The 17,146-nt window shown below is 33.1% G+C and overlaps 1 protein-coding gene across 5 annotated transcripts in view; it reads right to left on the reverse strand.

The window, feature by feature from the left end:
* The window catches only part of LOC108910365 (fat-like cadherin-related tumor suppressor homolog), a 151,252-nt gene extending 140,865 nt beyond the window's left edge, over window positions 1-10,387 (reverse strand). For all 5 annotated transcript variants that reach the window (XM_018714945.2, XM_018714943.1, XM_018714942.1 and 2 more), the window contains exon 1: window positions 10,184-10,387. In XM_018714945.2, the coding sequence (XP_018570461.1) occupies window positions 10,184-10,352 (169 nt within the window). In that variant the 5' untranslated portion in view covers window positions 10,353-10,387. The remainder of the gene's footprint in view (window positions 1-10,183) is intronic.
* Window positions 10,388-17,146: the final 6,759 nt, after the last annotated feature.

A 17,146-nucleotide genomic window follows, 5' to 3' on the forward strand; every position in this document is an offset into this window, starting at 1 on the left:
TTTTTGGAAAAAACATAAAAACTTTTTTTAGATTTTGTCAAAATAAATATTTTTTCATAAAATGACAAATAAATTTTCTACAGCTATATAAACAATTAAATTGTTAATAACAATTTTCCTGGCCCGATTTTGTAAAATTGAGTTGCAGATTCGAATTCAGCGTGAAATAAATACGTGCAAAAAATACGTGCAACTATAAAATACAGTAATCTGGAAAATCCATAGGCTGATTCGTGGGGGGCGGGGTCAAGTGGGGTAGTTTGATAATAAAGAATATGGCTGTTTGGGGTCGTTGTTGGGTTGATTAAAAAAATAAATTGTTTTACATGCTACTTGGAGGTAGTTTTTGGGGGAAGGGGTGGATTTAGGGCTTTGTGCCCATTGAGACTTTTGATCTACATGTTAAGAACTATCAACCTGCGAAGTTTCAAAAAAATTGGTCGAAAGCCAGTTCACATAAGAAAAATGCGGGGTCCTTTAAGCAGAATCCTATCATCTTCCGAACGTTTCCGAAAGGCAACGGGGGTTAGCCCCAGCTGTGGGTTAAAATGTCATACCTTCGCGTTTGTTATCCAAACTGACTTCACACTTGGTATGATATGATGGTAAACGGGTTTGTTACATTTTTATTTTAGTTTTCGGCTTTATCGGTTTACAAGGGAGTTGTTCGTAAAGTGCATTTGTGAGGTGAAGTGCAAAACCTTATAAAGTTATTTATTTCAGTGTTTAGTAACGGTACAGTATATTTTTGTGTTTTTTAATTTTTAAGTTTTTGAAAGACATTATGAAAAGGCATGTATACGAATCAAGAAAGTGTTGATATGGTTAAGGCCTAATCAGGTGAATTATCCCGACCGTTAAGTATCGAATAAGAAAATGTTTGTAAGATTGGTTCAACATTTATGAGATTGTGGGAGCTTTGAACGCCAATATGCTAATGTTGACCGGAAACAAACTCAGAGAAAGATACATTTGGATTATGGTATCAGTACTCGAAGAATAGCGACAAAATTTCAAGTGTCATGTGCTGTAAAAATCAGGTGGGTAAACAGAATATTTACTTATTTTTGTGTAGGTATTTCATTTATCATTACTGATTACTGCTTTAATTTTTTGTAGATTACTTGTTAGGTACTGTTTCATAGTTTGTCTTATTTAAAAGAACTAAATGTTCGCCTTTCGCACAACGCACGGTGTGACGTTACAGTTCTTGCGCGAGAAAGGTCTACGCTTTGAATGCTGTTATGACATAAACTTTTATAATTAATATACATATAATGAACAGAAAGATAATGATTTAAACATTTGTCAATATTTATATTCTGATTTAAAAAATGTTATCATTGTACTTTTAAAGAATGTGCAAGGTAAATTTGATCTCCATAAGAGTTAAATTTATTTCGAGCCTTTACCACTTTTAAAGAAAATGTTCTTTACACTCGTCAGTTTAGCACTCAATTTTCAACTGCGTGTAACTCGAAAACAAAGCATTTGCAGATCTATGTAGACTTAAGTTTTTTTCTTATTTCTGGTATTTTTTAACGGAGTAAAGTAAGGAGTAAAAACCTGATCTCCTGAAAGGACACGTGCTCGAACTTGTTCGGAGATAATCTACATGCTCTAAAAAGTCATTGGGTAATTCTACGATTTATGGCGATCTGGTAACAAACGGCGACCACACGTGAGGCGCGCTACTCCCGGGCCAAAAACTGTAAAATAGCGAACACGGGGCCCCCTAAAACTAATAATTCAAAAACACGCCATCCGCCGCTTAAGCTCGCAAGATTAGTACCTTAGCTCGAAGCGCATATCAATCAGCGGGCGTAGCTTTGCGCCTGGCAAATGGCCGGGCATTAGTCGCGGGGGTTATTGGTATTTCGGTAATTTGACAAACGATAATTATTAGCGAAATGTTTGTCGCAAAGGGACTATCCGCGAGTATAAAGCCATTACGTCGATAGTTGCCATTAATTTAGGTCTAACTAATGGCGCGTCGTGGTTCGGTGTAATCGATTTGCGCCGCGGATCCGGAATCGTTGCACGCTAAACCGAGATTTGGTCCCGAAATCTTTTGAAGCGTAGTCACGAGATTTTATAAAAAAATATGTACCTAAACGAGTAACAATAAAACTGGTTTAAACATCACAGGTGACAAGTAAATACAATGGAAAATATTACAGAAATTAGTTTTTTCTTTAATCATATACGATGATTTGCAAAAGAATCCACAAAGGTTACTTACAGGTACACTGATAGAGATGAAAATGAGAGGAAAATTTCATACAAATATAGGCTTCATTATCGAGATATTGTAGTAAATTTTGAAAAAAAGACATATTAAAATATATCTAAAAATGTTTGGTGTAGATTGACAACAACTTAGTCAACTATGAACAAACTTTCGCTGAGTTGATATACCAATAATCACACGTCTGCAACAAAAAAGCCGTTTGACTATTTTAAACTGATTCCTATGTATTTCGGTATGGTGAAAACGAAAATAATATAGAAAAAATTCCAGGACGTCAGAATTTTTTGCAAAATCCAAAATTATCATAAAAATAAGGGATTTTTTAGTTATTTTACTTTAATGAAAATAATAGATTTTAGTTTAAACTAACTTTCAGTCAGACTTCATATTATTAGAATTTCACTGTTTTAGAAGCCTAAGTAATCCAAATTAAGGCGGACCTGTGTGAGCTAAAGCAACAAGCATGAACATGTTCTAACCTGAGTGAGCGCGCTCTGTGGTGCTCGGTGGTATGAAAATCCATTACGTGTTAGCTCGTCATTGTTTTATAAGTGTTCTCTCAATGTAGTGCTATGTCGTCTTCACGGAAGTGTGTGAATTCGCCTGACAGTTTCTGTTATATTTGTGGCAAATATATGGTATTAAAGCAAAAACTTTATATTACAGAATTCGTAAGAAAAGTATACTTCACGTATTTTGCTTTAAAACTTGGAGATCAGGATAAATCTTGGGCACCTCATAAGGTTTGCAGACGATGTGTTGAAGATCTTCGCAACTGGTTTAAGGGCAAGAAAAAAGCTTTCCGATTTGGGATTGATATGGTATGGCGCGAGCAGAAGAACCTTGGTGACGATTGTTACTTCTGTTCGTGTAATGTGAAAGGATATAACGGAATATAAAATGGAAGCAGTCGATTTCATACCCCAATCTACAATCAGCTATTCGTCCCATCCCTCATGGTGCAGATATACCAGTGCCCACGGCTCCTGCGACGTTGGCCGACATTCCAAGTTCTGACGATGATGGTGCCATATCTGAACCCGATGACATGTCAAGTTCAGAATTGGAAGATGAAACAAGTCTCAAATTGTTTTTCCAGGGCGAGCTAAATGACTTGGTAAGAGACTTCAATCTTCCCAAAGATGCTGCTGAGTTGCTTGGCTCAAGGCTCAAAAACCGAAACTTACTTTTGCCAGGTGTGTCTTCCTCCTGGTTTAGATATCGTGAGAAGGAGTTCACTCCCTATTTTGCCCAAGAGGACGATTTGGTTTATTGCACGAATATTGAAGGTTTGATGGATACATTTAAAATCCAATATGATACATCACAATGGCGTCTCTTCATAGATTCATCAAAAAGAAGCCTTAAAGCAGTTCTGCTTCACAACGGCGGTTTTTATGCTTTTATTCCTGTAGGTCATTCCGTACATCTGAAGGAAACCTACTAGAACTTGGAATTAGTTCTTCGCAAATTAAAATATGACGACCACTGTTGGCAGGTGTGTGGAGATTTTAAAATATTGTGCATGTTGCTCGGTCAACAATCTGGATTTACCAAATACCCTTGCTTTTTGTGTCGATGGGATAGTAGAGACCGAGCAAATCACTGGACGAAAAAATGTTGGTCGCCAAGGGAGCTTAAAGTTGGTGAAAAGAACGCCCTCCGAGAATCATTGGTACCTCCACACAAAGTTCTTCTACCACCGCTGCATATAATGTTGGGATTGATGAAGCAATTCGTAAAATCACTTCCCAGAGATGGTGATTGCTTCAAATACATAGCATCAAAGTTTCCAAGTCTCTCGGAAGCAAAGGTGAAGGAAGGTGTTTTTGTCGGACCAGACATTAGACGGCTTATGAATGACCCACAGTTCATCATGACCATGACAGATCCTCAAAAAGAAGGGTGGATTGCCTTTAAGGAGGTCATAGAGAAATTTTTAGACAATCACAAAGACCCTAACTTTAAGCAGATCGTCAAAAGAATGCTAAAAGCGTTTCAAGCTTTAGGTTGCCTAATGAGTCTAAAAGTGCATTTTCTTCATTCCCACCTCGACTATTTTCCGAAAAATTTGGGAGATGTGAGTGAAGAGCAAGGTGAACGATTTCATCAGGACATCAAAGAGATGGAAAAGAGATACCAAGGAAAATGGAACGTCTCAATGATATCAGATTACTGTTGGACGCTTCAGAGAAACTTTCCAGATTCTTCCCACAAGCGAAAATGCACAAAGAGGAGCCTCATTACGAAAAAGAAAAGATTTTAATGCATGCTAGTGAACGTTAGATAAAAATTCGTTATTCATTCATTCGTTAATGGTTTCTAAATAAAAATTATATTTTAAAGTCTATTTACTTTTACTGTAACGTAATATCTCGCTTAACACACCTACTCGAATTGTCAAGAAACGTGACGTCCTATGACAAAATGGAAGTCATATTCGGATTCAGCACACCTAAACACATAAAAATTACTTCACAAAACCTAAACAGCTCTTAGAAAATTTTTTTTGCAGACCTGTGATAATCTGTCAAGCAGTGGCAGAGATGCTGGACCCCGTCTCTATGAACCCCAGAATTTACGCACCCACTAAGGTCGTTTTAGATTTCGAATTTTGGATTTAACGGATATCTTAATTTTCGCCGATTTTGGAAAGGTGGTAAAACTATTCGGCTTTTGGGCGATGAAGGCCATGCGGTACGCGTAGTTATCGCGTTTGATACGGCTGGTGACTTTTGGTGGTATAGTCTTTCCGATATTAATTGAAGAATTAAGCCGTTGGCGGTATGTACCAGGTTCGGTCGCTGACGCAGTAACTCGACATTGAAATATTTGAAAAACTTGTTCCCATATTTATTTAACCATACCCATATACAGGTATGGTCGAACTACACGTGGACGTGGTAGAAATGTATACGCCCAGTTAAAAAATGCGGGCGCGGGCAAATAAAATCTAATACAACTGCATTGGGCTACTGTGCAATAAATCTCAGTTTTTGACGAGTGGTTGACAAATTGCCCAGCAGTGCAGTGCAGCAATGCGGAAATTGGTGTAATTTAGGTAATTTTAATTTTTTATAGGCACCTTCTATTAATCATTTATATTACAATTGCGAAAGAAAGAAATAATATTACAAGGCATTTTGGAGACCTTTTGAAACGGAACAAAACGAAATTTACCATTAATATAATAAAATTGTTTTAGGACATAAATAATTAAAATATGTTGTTGGTCAAATGAACATATAATACAAATTTTCTACACATTATATACAAATTTTTATAATTTTTTACCTTTAGTAGAAAAGGTCCAGAGGTCCTCAATAAGTTTTAACAATTTTGATTATTATTAACTTTAAGCACCGTTTTGCAGTTTTAATGGTTTTGTTTACTGAAAATGATTAATGCAATTAATTCTACTTATTATTAAAAAATTCTCTACAACAGTGTAAATACCCTGTATAACTTCATTTACAGAGAATGTTAGAAAAATTCAGCATTAATTTTAATTACTCTTAATATATTTTCAGTACTTGCTCCTAAAAATGAATATTTTGAGAACAACAAAGATAATCCACTTTTTTCGAATTAGACCGCAAAATAATCACAGAAAGACATTCATTTATTAATAAATTTGTAGTTACTTTCTAAGAAAGACTGATTTATTGTCAAAATCTGTTATCCCCAAAATATTACCTAATAATTTGCTTTTTTTTTTAATGCAATATTATTTTCGATGCAATTACAATTGTTATAAAAAAAATGGCAGGTTATATTCCCTTTATATAAAATTTACGAAATTTTATTTAAAATGAAACATTTCTGTTTTCGTCAAACAATTTTATGATATTTTAATAAAAGTTAATGTTATTTACTCATGTATGTAAATAACTAATATATTATATTTAAATTATAATAAATTTCATACGATTTTGAATAGCTAAAAATTAAACAATATGAATATATCGATCTACAAGTAATGCAATACGAGCATTGAATAAAATTCGTATTTAAAAATAAAATTATAAAATGTTGACTATGCAATTATGAAAGAGATATGTATGTTCTTTTTTGGTTTTAGGATACTTTGAATGTAGGTACATATTAAATATTAAATATTAAATATTACATATAATTTTTTTTTGATTTCAAGAATCTGTATTTCGAAACTGAAAACATTGCCTTTACCATTGACTGTGCACTTCGGTTTATGTTTTTCTGAATCGAATAACTTTTTTAAACAGGATCATCCAAATATTTATCGCATTGTTTTAACCCTTAAAAACCACCTCCAATGACAACATATAAAAAAATGGCTTTTAAATTACTTAAAATGAATTATAATGCCTTCCTATAATGTTTATCAGATCACTGGGTTTCTTAAAAATAATCCTTTATTATACAAATAAAAACATTTTTATACATTTAAAGTTGACAAGTAGAATTATTAAAAGATTACAGGGAAAAAGTGAAAGTATGTACCTATACAGGGTGTTTCATAATTGGATGTCTATATTGAAGGGTGTTAATCTGTGTGTGATTTTAATACAAACAGTTCATATAAACATAGGTCCGTTTTCGCTTTATTTTTGATATACAGGGTGATGAATATCTGTTTGTAAAATTGTTTTTTTTTTAAAAACTCCGAAACTAAATTAGATAGTTTTATAAAACTTAGTATGTGTAAACTAGGTGCAGAGACACGTCTTTTGCATAATAAACGAATTTTCATTTTTAACCAGTGGCGTCCCAATTAACTTCAACCTCATTATTTTGAATGAAAAAAATGATACGCCACTGCATTTTTGAAAAACAAAAATTATTGTATAAATGGTGCTTTATTTTGTAATAAAAAAGATCTCTTGAGTTTTTTTCTTATCTTGCACTGTTTTTTAGTAAAAAAATAAAGAACAACATACTAACCCACATTGAGCCAAACAGAAAGCATGATATAAAGATTACCTAGTAGGCTGTGGTTGTTGATTACTGTTGTGATTTATTAATTTTGACAGTTCAGTTCATTCAACTCAATTTTGATACTTAAAATACCTGTACAGTGTTATTTGATAATGGTTGAGTTTACTAATCAAGAGTTGGCAGACATTCATTACATGTATGGCTTGGCTGATGGCAGAGCGCCAGAGGCTAAACGATTATATCAAGAGCGTTTCCCGAATAGAGTCACACCAGATAGACGAACATTCTCAAACATACATAGAACGTTGGCTGAAACAGGTACTTTTAAGCCAAATAATCAATTAAAAGGTGCCCATCGGACTACTAGAACTCCAGAAGTTGAAGAAGCAGTTTTAAATTCAATTGATGAAAATCCTAATATTAGCACTAGACAAATTGGAAATAACTTGAATATCTCGCACATTCTAGTTTGGAGAATTCTTCACGATTTTCTGTTATACCCGTATCATATTCAACGGGTCCAAGCCTTACTTCCTCGAGATTTTCCTTTGCGAATCAACTTTTGTCAATGGTTTTTGGAGAAAATTGCGCAAAATCCCTTGTTTGACTGTGAAATAATGTTTACAGACGAAGCTAACTTCTCTAGAAACGCTATAAGAAATTTCCATAACAATCATGTTTGGGCCGAAGAAAACCCGCATGCAATTGTGAACTTTAACAATCAAGAACAATTTTCCGTGAATGTTTGGGTTGGAATTGTTGAAAATCACTTAATTGGACCTTTTTTTCTGCCACAAAGGCTAGACGGCCGTACATATCGTCGGTTTCTAGAGGAGGATTTGCCCGTATTACTTGAAGAAGTGCCACTTTTAACTAGAAATAGAATGTGGTTCATGCATGATGGTGCACCAGCTCATTTCCATCGAGAAGCAAGAGAATATTTAAATCGCACATTTCATGACCGATGGGTAGGCCGTGGTGGACCCCAACAATGGCCCCCCAGGTCCCCAGATTTGAATAGTGCGGACTTCTTCTTATGGGGGCATCTGAAAACTCTGGTTTACAACACTCCGGTTAACACTGTAGAAGACCTGAGGAATCGCATAAGAGCTTCCTGTGATGTAATAAGGAACACTGACAACATTTTTCAAAGAGTCCGCACTAATATGAGAAGAAGAGCTGAAGCATGTATCCTTGCAGGTGGAGGGCATTTTCAACAACTGATGTAATTGTTTGTTTTTTTCGTTTCACAAAATTGTTATTTGTTGATCGTCAATCGTAATTATTAATAATATTATACAATAATGTGTATAAGTTATCTAGTAAAAGAATTATTTCCATAAAATGTGTAAAAAGTACTTCATTCCACGTACAGATAATTATTGTTGTTCTTTATTTTTTTACTAAAAAACAGTGCAAGATAAGAAAAAAACTCAAGAGATCTTTTTTATTACAAAATAAAGCACCATTTATACAATAATTTTTGTTTTTCAAAAATGCAGTGGCGTATCATTTTTTTCATTCAAAATAATGAGGTTGAAGTTAATTGGGACGCCACTGGTTAAAAATGAAAATTCGTTTATTATGCAAAAGACGTGTCTATGCACCTAGTTTACACATACTAAGCTTTATAAAACTATCTAATTTAGTTTCGGAGTTATTAAAAAAAAAAACAATTTTACAAACAGATATTCATCACCCTGTATATCAAAAATAAAACGAAAACGGACCTATGTTTATATGAACTTTTTGTCTTAAAATCACGCACAGATTAACACCCTTCAATATTGACATCCAATTATGAAACACTCTGTATAGAATGCTCCAAAGTTGTGGATAACCAAAATATTGATACGCTCCGAAAATTGAAGCGGTAAGGTACCGTTGTTTTTTTAACGACACCTTCCTTATTTTTAAAGCTACGATCGAAAAACAATTTTACGGAAAATTTCGACAGCAAAATACAGTAAAATTGAATATTTTTGATCGCGTTATTTTTGAGATTTTTAAAAAACATGACCTTCGCCCTCAACTGTAAACTTCCAGCAGCATCTTGTTAATTTTTATCCTACACAAATAAAAAAAAAACAAAATATTCTGTGAAAAAAAAAAATCTAAACTTTTGTATTCTTGAATATTTTTCGTAGATATATATATTTTTTAAAGTTATTTTCAAAAATATGTTATTTTTGTTGGAATTAAAAAAAATTTTTTTAAAAAGGTAATATTTTCAAAAATATGCACTCTAACCGCTTAAACTTGTATAGTATATTGTTAGCACATAAAAAATGTAAATTGTAGAAGGATTACATTTAATTTTAAACCTCGTGAAAAATTTATCAATTTTTGTATTGCTTTTTTTCCCGAAAAAGTTTTTAGTTATTTTACGTTAAATGTTTCCAATTTAGTTTCTGGCGGACATGAAATTATCTTCAACCAGTCGTATCTCAGCACCTATTGCACCTACATAAATGAAAATAAAATTCAGTCTTTTTTTTCTATAAGCTTAATTTTCTTCGTGATGTTTTCTTTTCGTAGAATGTCTATTTTCCGAGTTATTCGAGAAAAACTACTCTTTTTTTTAATAAAAATGTACATTTTCAATCACCAATAACTCAGAAAATATTGACTTCTCGAAAAATGTTCATATGATACGTTTTGCTTAAAATTGATTGCTTTATCGATTCATTTTCAATATTTTATTTTTCGAAGGGGAGGCTTCCATCCCATGGCAAAAGCGCTCATCGGCACTATATAACTTTTGTTTCTTGAGCTATTTTCTACTTAGAGTCCATGTTTCACGTCAATCGGTTCTATCCGAAAAAATTCGGAGGAGAAACCCTTGGTTCCCAGTACTAAAAATTGATATCAGTTGTTTTCGGTCTCTTATACTTAAATAGTAACTACTCCTCATTTAACAGTAAAAATACATTCCCCTATATCCTCCCCGACCACCAACCGGATCATTTATCCGCAGTATCGGACGCCAACGTAAATTCAATAAATAATCAGTACCTGTAGTCGAGTTGATGGCGAAGAATCCCTCGGGATTCCCGGATGTAATCTTGTATGTTATTTCTTGGCTAGGGTCCTTGTCCCTGTCCGTTGCTCTTATTTGGAGGACCTCGCTGCCGGCAGGGCTCTCCTCCAACACGCTGGGGTAGTAAACTGCCTCCTCGCTCATCGGCACGTTGTCGTTCTCGTTAAGGACCTCGATGTAGACCTGCAACGAAAAATAGTGGAGATAAATTAAAATGGAAAAAATAAAAATGTAGAAACGTATTGGCAAAGTGAAATTTTGTGTAGTCTTAAGAATGTTGACGTTGCATATACAGAGTTACAACTTTTTAATTGTCTAATACAGATACCTTTGTTATTTTAAGAGATTCAGAAATGGTTAAATGAGCAAAACTATGCAGAATTCCATGCCGATCACGGATTCGTTTTCAAATTTAAATATCTTCGATATTATTCGAAATTTTCTAAATTTAAAAACAGATCCGCGACCTGCACAAAATTCTGCACATTTTTGCCCTTTCAACCATTTCTGTATCTCTTAAAATAAGAAAGATACATGCATTGGACAATTAAAAAGTTGTAATACTGTATTTCTGTAACTTACAAAGTAAAATTGAACTAGGCCTATAATTTTACATTTTTGTAAATAAGATGTAAATTTACATGAAAGTATGTAATCCTGAATAAATGGTGCAGTTAAATCTATTCAATGCAAAGTAAAATAAAAAAAAATGGTAGAACCAGAACGGCTTATACAGGGTGTTTCAGAAATACCTCCCGTAAATTCAGGGGGTGATAGTACAACAAAAAATAAGAATTTTTTGTATTATGAACTATATGTCTATCTCCTTTTGTTTTCGAGATACAGAGCGGCAAAATAATTTTTTTTTAATAGAATTTTTACGAAAATTTCCAGATGGTGCGAAATATTTATATGAAATTTGGTATTCCGAGGTTTTTAAGACGCCAAATACGCTGGTCTAATTATTTTTTGGATATCTCATAGAGGGCGCTAGTTAAGCTACATTCCTATTACATTTTAGGTTCTAATTTTGTTAAGGTTAGGTTTTTTGGCTCCAATTTCTAATGTACAATATTACTTTCTAAAAATATTTTACTCTTGTTAGAACTTTTTAGTGTGGACGGTTTTCGAGAAAAAAGGCTTTTAATTGAACTCTTATAATATTACGGTGAAGAAAATAAGTGACTTTTCTAAAAGTAGGGTTATGTCAAAACTTATTGATGGATGTCTCATAAACAACGCATATTCTCAGTAATATTTGAAACTCTAATTAACTTTATATCAAAATTTTAGTGATTGTTAGTGACTGTAGTGTGTAATGACAAATTAGTCACTAAAATTTTGATATAAAGTTAATTAGAGTTTAAAATATTACTGAGAATATATGCGTTGTTTATGAGACATCCATCAATAAGTTTTGACATAAGCCTACTTTGAGAAAAGTCACTTATTTTCTTCACCGTAATATTGTAAGAGTTCAATTAAGAGCCTGTTTTCTCGAAAACCGTACACATTAGGAAGTTCTAACAAGAGTACATAATTTTTAGAAAATAAAATTGTACATTAGAAATTGGAGCCCGAATGGTAAAAAAACTAACGTTAAAAAAATTAGAACCTGAAATGTAATAGGAATGTAGCGAAACTAGCACCCTCTATGAAATATCCAAAAAATAATTAGACCAAAGTATTTGGCGTCCTTAGAAACCCCAGAATAGCAAATTTTATGAAAATATTTCGCACCGTCTGGAAATTTTCGTAAAAATTCTATTTAAAAATTTTTATTTTGTCGCTCTGTATCTCAAAAACAAGAGGAGATAGATATATAGTTCATAAGACAAAAAATTCTTATTTTTTGTCGTACTATCACCCCCTGAATTTACGGGAGGTCTTGAAACACCCTGTATACAGTGAGCGGCTAAATAGGTATGGAACAAATTAAATAAAACAATAATTTCTTTTTATAAAAACGTCGAGAGATTTTTTTAATGGGACACCTTGTAGGTAGGTATATTTCTACAGGTTTGGATAGAACGTTGTCTCACGAATACAGTAATGTAGATATTGATGGATCTATCTTTAATAATAACGGGGATATAACCAAGAGTGCCCAATAAACAAAAAGCAAGGAAAAAAGTTTAATACATTAAGAACAAACGAATAACAGTTGTAAATTATATTAAATAGTATTCAACAAACAAAATTAAAAAACCAAATGTTGGAAATGCCATCAATCAGCCTCTTGGCAATAAGCAAACCTATGAACACATTCTTCTTGTACATTACGAATGACCTCTGGACTAATTCTACTCATTTCTTCACTTATTCGATTCCTTAATTCCTCTAAATTCTGCGGTCTGGTTACGTAGACTTTTGATTGCAACCCCCACAAGAAAGAATCGAGGGATGTAAAATTTCGACTTCGAGGTGGCCACTCTATGAATCCTCGTCTACCAATCCATCTCCCAGGAAAACAGATGTCTAAATACTCGCGAACAGGACGTACAAAGTGCGGAGGTGCGCCGTCTTGTTGAAACCAGATATTATCATTCAGTGCTTCTGTGAGGATAGGCATTTTATTTCTTCCAAATATCGTTGCCCTGTCACAATTTTCTCGAAGTCCAATGATTGATGATGATGTCTTCAACCATCCCAGCCCACACGTTTACAGTCTGAGGATGTTGGTATGTGCCTCAAACATTCACTGAGGATTTTCTCTACTCCAATATCAGTAATTTTGTAGATTCATCTGAAAAAAGTACGTGTAATACCGAACGTTGAGCAATTCCATTATCTGCTGCAATCTCTCGAAAGGTGCAGTGAGAATTTTTTTTCACGCTTAACAAAACAAGTTTTAAATTTTCGTTAATCTTAAGGCGCTCAGCATTTGTTCTGTGTTTAACATGTCCAGTTTCTCTAAATTTCTTCTGTAGATTGGCTGATAACGTCTGCCTGGATACTTTGCGTTAAGGGCGCCATATTCTTTAAATAGTGTTTTCCACAAAGACCAATAATTTCAAACATTTAATAAATGAATAATCTAAAGCTTATCAAATAATAGGAATGTTATGTCATACCACCTGAGTATTTTCAAGGACGCCGCAGTAAAACGAATAAACAGGTGCAAAAAACGATAAAACCATCAAGGTGTTAGGTACTGAAGTCTACGAAAATACTAACTTTTTTTATATATAACTCCACATATAAATAATCTCATAACATTTACTTGCTAAGTCCTAGGTATAAAATTGTTTACTTTTATTTATAAGTACGTGAAAATAATTCTTAAAATGTGGGATTAGAATAACAGCAAACGCATGTTTTACAAACGCTTTTTTAAAGTTATTATTTTATTTGAGTAAATTTAAATACTAACAATGAATAAACAGAACATCAAGGATCTTATTTTTGGGCTTACTTTTGTTCTACACGTTTTCCTTTTCAAGATTTCAGTAAAAACGCCAGAAATTTGACTGACCTTAAACAAATACTGACAGTCTGATTGACATCTCTACAAAAATAGTAGAAAATCTACGTTTCTCCTTGCCTTCTGTTTATTAAGCACTTTTGGTTATATCTCCGTTATTATTAAAGGTGGACTCAACAATATCTACATTACTGTATTCGTGAGACAAAGTTCTATAGAAATATACAGGGTGTTCCATTTAAAAAAAATATTTTTTTTCGTGCAGTTTTTTAGAATCGCCCTGTAGAAAATCGTATGCATGCAAAAACGGCAAAAAACAAAATACAATCGATCTGTCTCGGCTTTTTATATAAAAAAATTATTACAGTCTTATTTAATTTCTTCCATAATTTAGCCACTCACTGTATAGTAAAAATACATTAAATATGTAATTTTACTCTCTTAAAAAAATTCATTTAAAACATGTTAACCTGTTGGTTGAGCCAACTTACTCGGTATACGTTTTTTGAACTCGTTCAAACTTGTATTAATTTTCTACTCAGGTACATCCCAGCTAATAAATTTATTAAACAAATGCGAGGAGAGTAAAAACTTTCCGCCATTTCCAGAGAACCATCAAGTACGAACATGACACTACAAGGCAGTTTGTTTGGTCTTTATGTTACTTTTCAAACTTCTATTAGGCCAAGGAATTGCGCTCGCTGTTTAAACGGGAAAACAGAAAGGAGGCCTTGCCCGTCTACTCCATTACTTCTGCAGTTATAGAGAATCTATAGCCTGGAAGTTTCCTCCTGAATATTATTAAGATTTCTCCTGGAGTGCCCTTGACTGTTCTGGCGTCTTTCTCGATTTTTCATTAAAATTTCCCTTGCCATACTTTTTAATATAACAGCGCTAACAACCAGTTGTAATAAAGCTTATTAGATCGATGAAGGTTAAGGAAAATTAACGTTTAATTTTTAAAAAGGAAATAGCAAGCTGTAGATCTTAAGAGGAGCAGTTCTATAGTAGAGGAAATAAGGAAATAATTCAGTATTACGTACGTCGATTTTATACAAAAAATTTAAATGAATACGATATATTGTATATGATTGTGTATATTTTCGTTTTGAGATTCTTACTTTTTACTTTGTACTTTTACATTTTAAAATGTATTATTCCTAATCCTTTATGTGTTTTTACTGTATCTGACATAAATATACGAATAAATGTGCGAAGTTATATGACCTGCTTTGGCTCGACCAATGAGATTAATCATGTGATTACCCGGTGTGGTTTTACCGAGCGCGTGTAGAGAACTGTGCTACTTATTCAGTAGGCATGTTTAGATTCATTTGTGGAGTAATACACATATATACAGACATCCATATTACTACTTACTTACTTAGAACCATTTTGCTTATTGTTTTATTTACATATATTTTGTTTTCAGTTTAACACACTCAAGAAGTGAAGAAGTGTCCACTGCTCTCGAAATTGTTCAAGAATTCCACTTCAAAATGCATCTGGATGCAAGAACTATGGCAACATTTTCAGAAAAAGTCTTCGTATAAATGAAAACCGCAGTAAAACTTTTCCCAGAAAATACAAGAATAATGTTTTTCCTTATACCTAATTATTTTAAATTAAAAGTCAATTTTATGAAACAAATGTATCTCATTTGTCGTAGATATAAGTACATACCTACTGTTTATTTAGACAGTCCTCACAGTTAAAGTGAAGATTCATTCAAGCTTCATACGGTTTCCGAGAGTATGGAAAACGTATTTGGTACACTGTAAAAAAATCGTGTGTGAGTGAAAGCAATAAAGGTTCGGAGTGAATCCATTGAGTAGATTTTCACTCAATATTGGGTATTTTGATCATTTTACTCATTTGTGATTATATTTAAACTGAAACTGAGTACCTTCACTCAAATATAGTTACTCCTTAAATAAATTCTTCACGTAAACTCGTATTTGGTGCACTTGTACCTAAATCAGAGTAAATGTCCTCATTACTGAACGATCCCATTTTTCATATCCACCAGATTCATTGTCTTTGTCTGTTCCCATCGTCCCATTAGGTTATCTCGTGATCGTGGCGTGGTGTATGGCAGTATGGCGTATGGTGTGCTTTGGAGTTGGACAAGTATCGGTTTATCTAGTTTATTCAAGTGAAAATTGCATGTAAATACAGTAATTTAATTACAATAATTAAAGACAATATATTACGAGTCGATTAATATTTGGTTAAATGAACGGATAGTTAAATTGTTATCTATAATTACGTATTTGTAACGTACAATATAGGTTATGGCAATTTATTTATCCGATCAGTGAACCAATCGAGACCTAAATTATTGTCCCTAAATGAAATATGACCATGACTGTTTAGTAGTTTGTGATAATGATATTTAAATTAAAATTTCAAGAAAATTTGGTACAAACGTTAATAATATGGAAGCATTTATTAAGTAAATTGTACATACGTACAATAGTAGTTAGTAGACCTAATAATTTCGCTTTTACCCAAAAATTATACAAATTTAATAAATTACAAAAGAATTATTACAAAATACCGATTTTAAATATCTCCTAATTTCATAGTTCATTATTTGCAGAACACGCTGTATAGCGTCTAATTAATTTCAACAATGTATATCCTAATTAATCATTTATTTTTGCACTCAATATTTAGTTAATTAAAAACCAAGTCTGAGTAAAAATGACTTAATAATAGTTAAATTTAAATCATATTAGAGAAAAAGTCAACTCTAAATTGGTTTTATATACTCAGAATACAGCCAAAAGTCACTCAATTGATAGTTAGCAGTAACTCGAATTTGAGTAAAACTCACTCAATTCTGATGCAACAGTTTCACTCTGTTGTACTCGTACTAATAGAATGAAAATTATTTATTTTTAATTTTTAAACATTATAATTTGTTCTTATTAGCATGTTTTCTTCTAATCTCACCACAAAATAAAAGTGTCGCAAACGAAACTGATATCTATATACACTCCATTAGGTATATAGAGGAGTCCAATGAAAAGTATGCACTGGGTCGTACATCTTTTTGTGAAATTGGAAGCAAACATGCTCGGACATCGATTTTGGTTTTGAGGAGGACACATTTTAAGCACATTTTTCAACCCGTCCCTTTATCCTCCCAGCTGGGGACAATCACACCCTTAAAATTTCAAAAGGAAAGTACGGTCGAGTGGTACATCATTTCAAAGGGAATACAATATTCTTTCCAATGATACCCTATTTGTTGGATTCTACTTGGACAGTTACTGCAAAAATGGCTGTAGAAACCTAAACCTTATAGTTTTGGTACTCGTGTCCCCCTCAAAACCAAAATCGACGTGTCCGAGAATTTTTGCTTCCAATTTTACAAAAAGAAGTAACGCCCGGTGCATACTTTTTGTTGGACCACTGTGTATAATTATTTCAGCGTGTGAAGTTCGGACTGGATTCCTGAAATTTGAGTATCCACCCTGTATTTCTACACTAATCCAGTCCCAGCAGT

The sequence above is a fragment of the Anoplophora glabripennis genome, unplaced genomic scaffold (assembly GCF_000390285.2).
Source record: "Anoplophora glabripennis isolate ALB-LARVAE unplaced genomic scaffold, Agla_2.0 scaffold512, whole genome shotgun sequence".
Classification (NCBI taxonomy): domain Eukaryota; kingdom Metazoa; phylum Arthropoda; class Insecta; order Coleoptera; family Cerambycidae; genus Anoplophora; species Anoplophora glabripennis.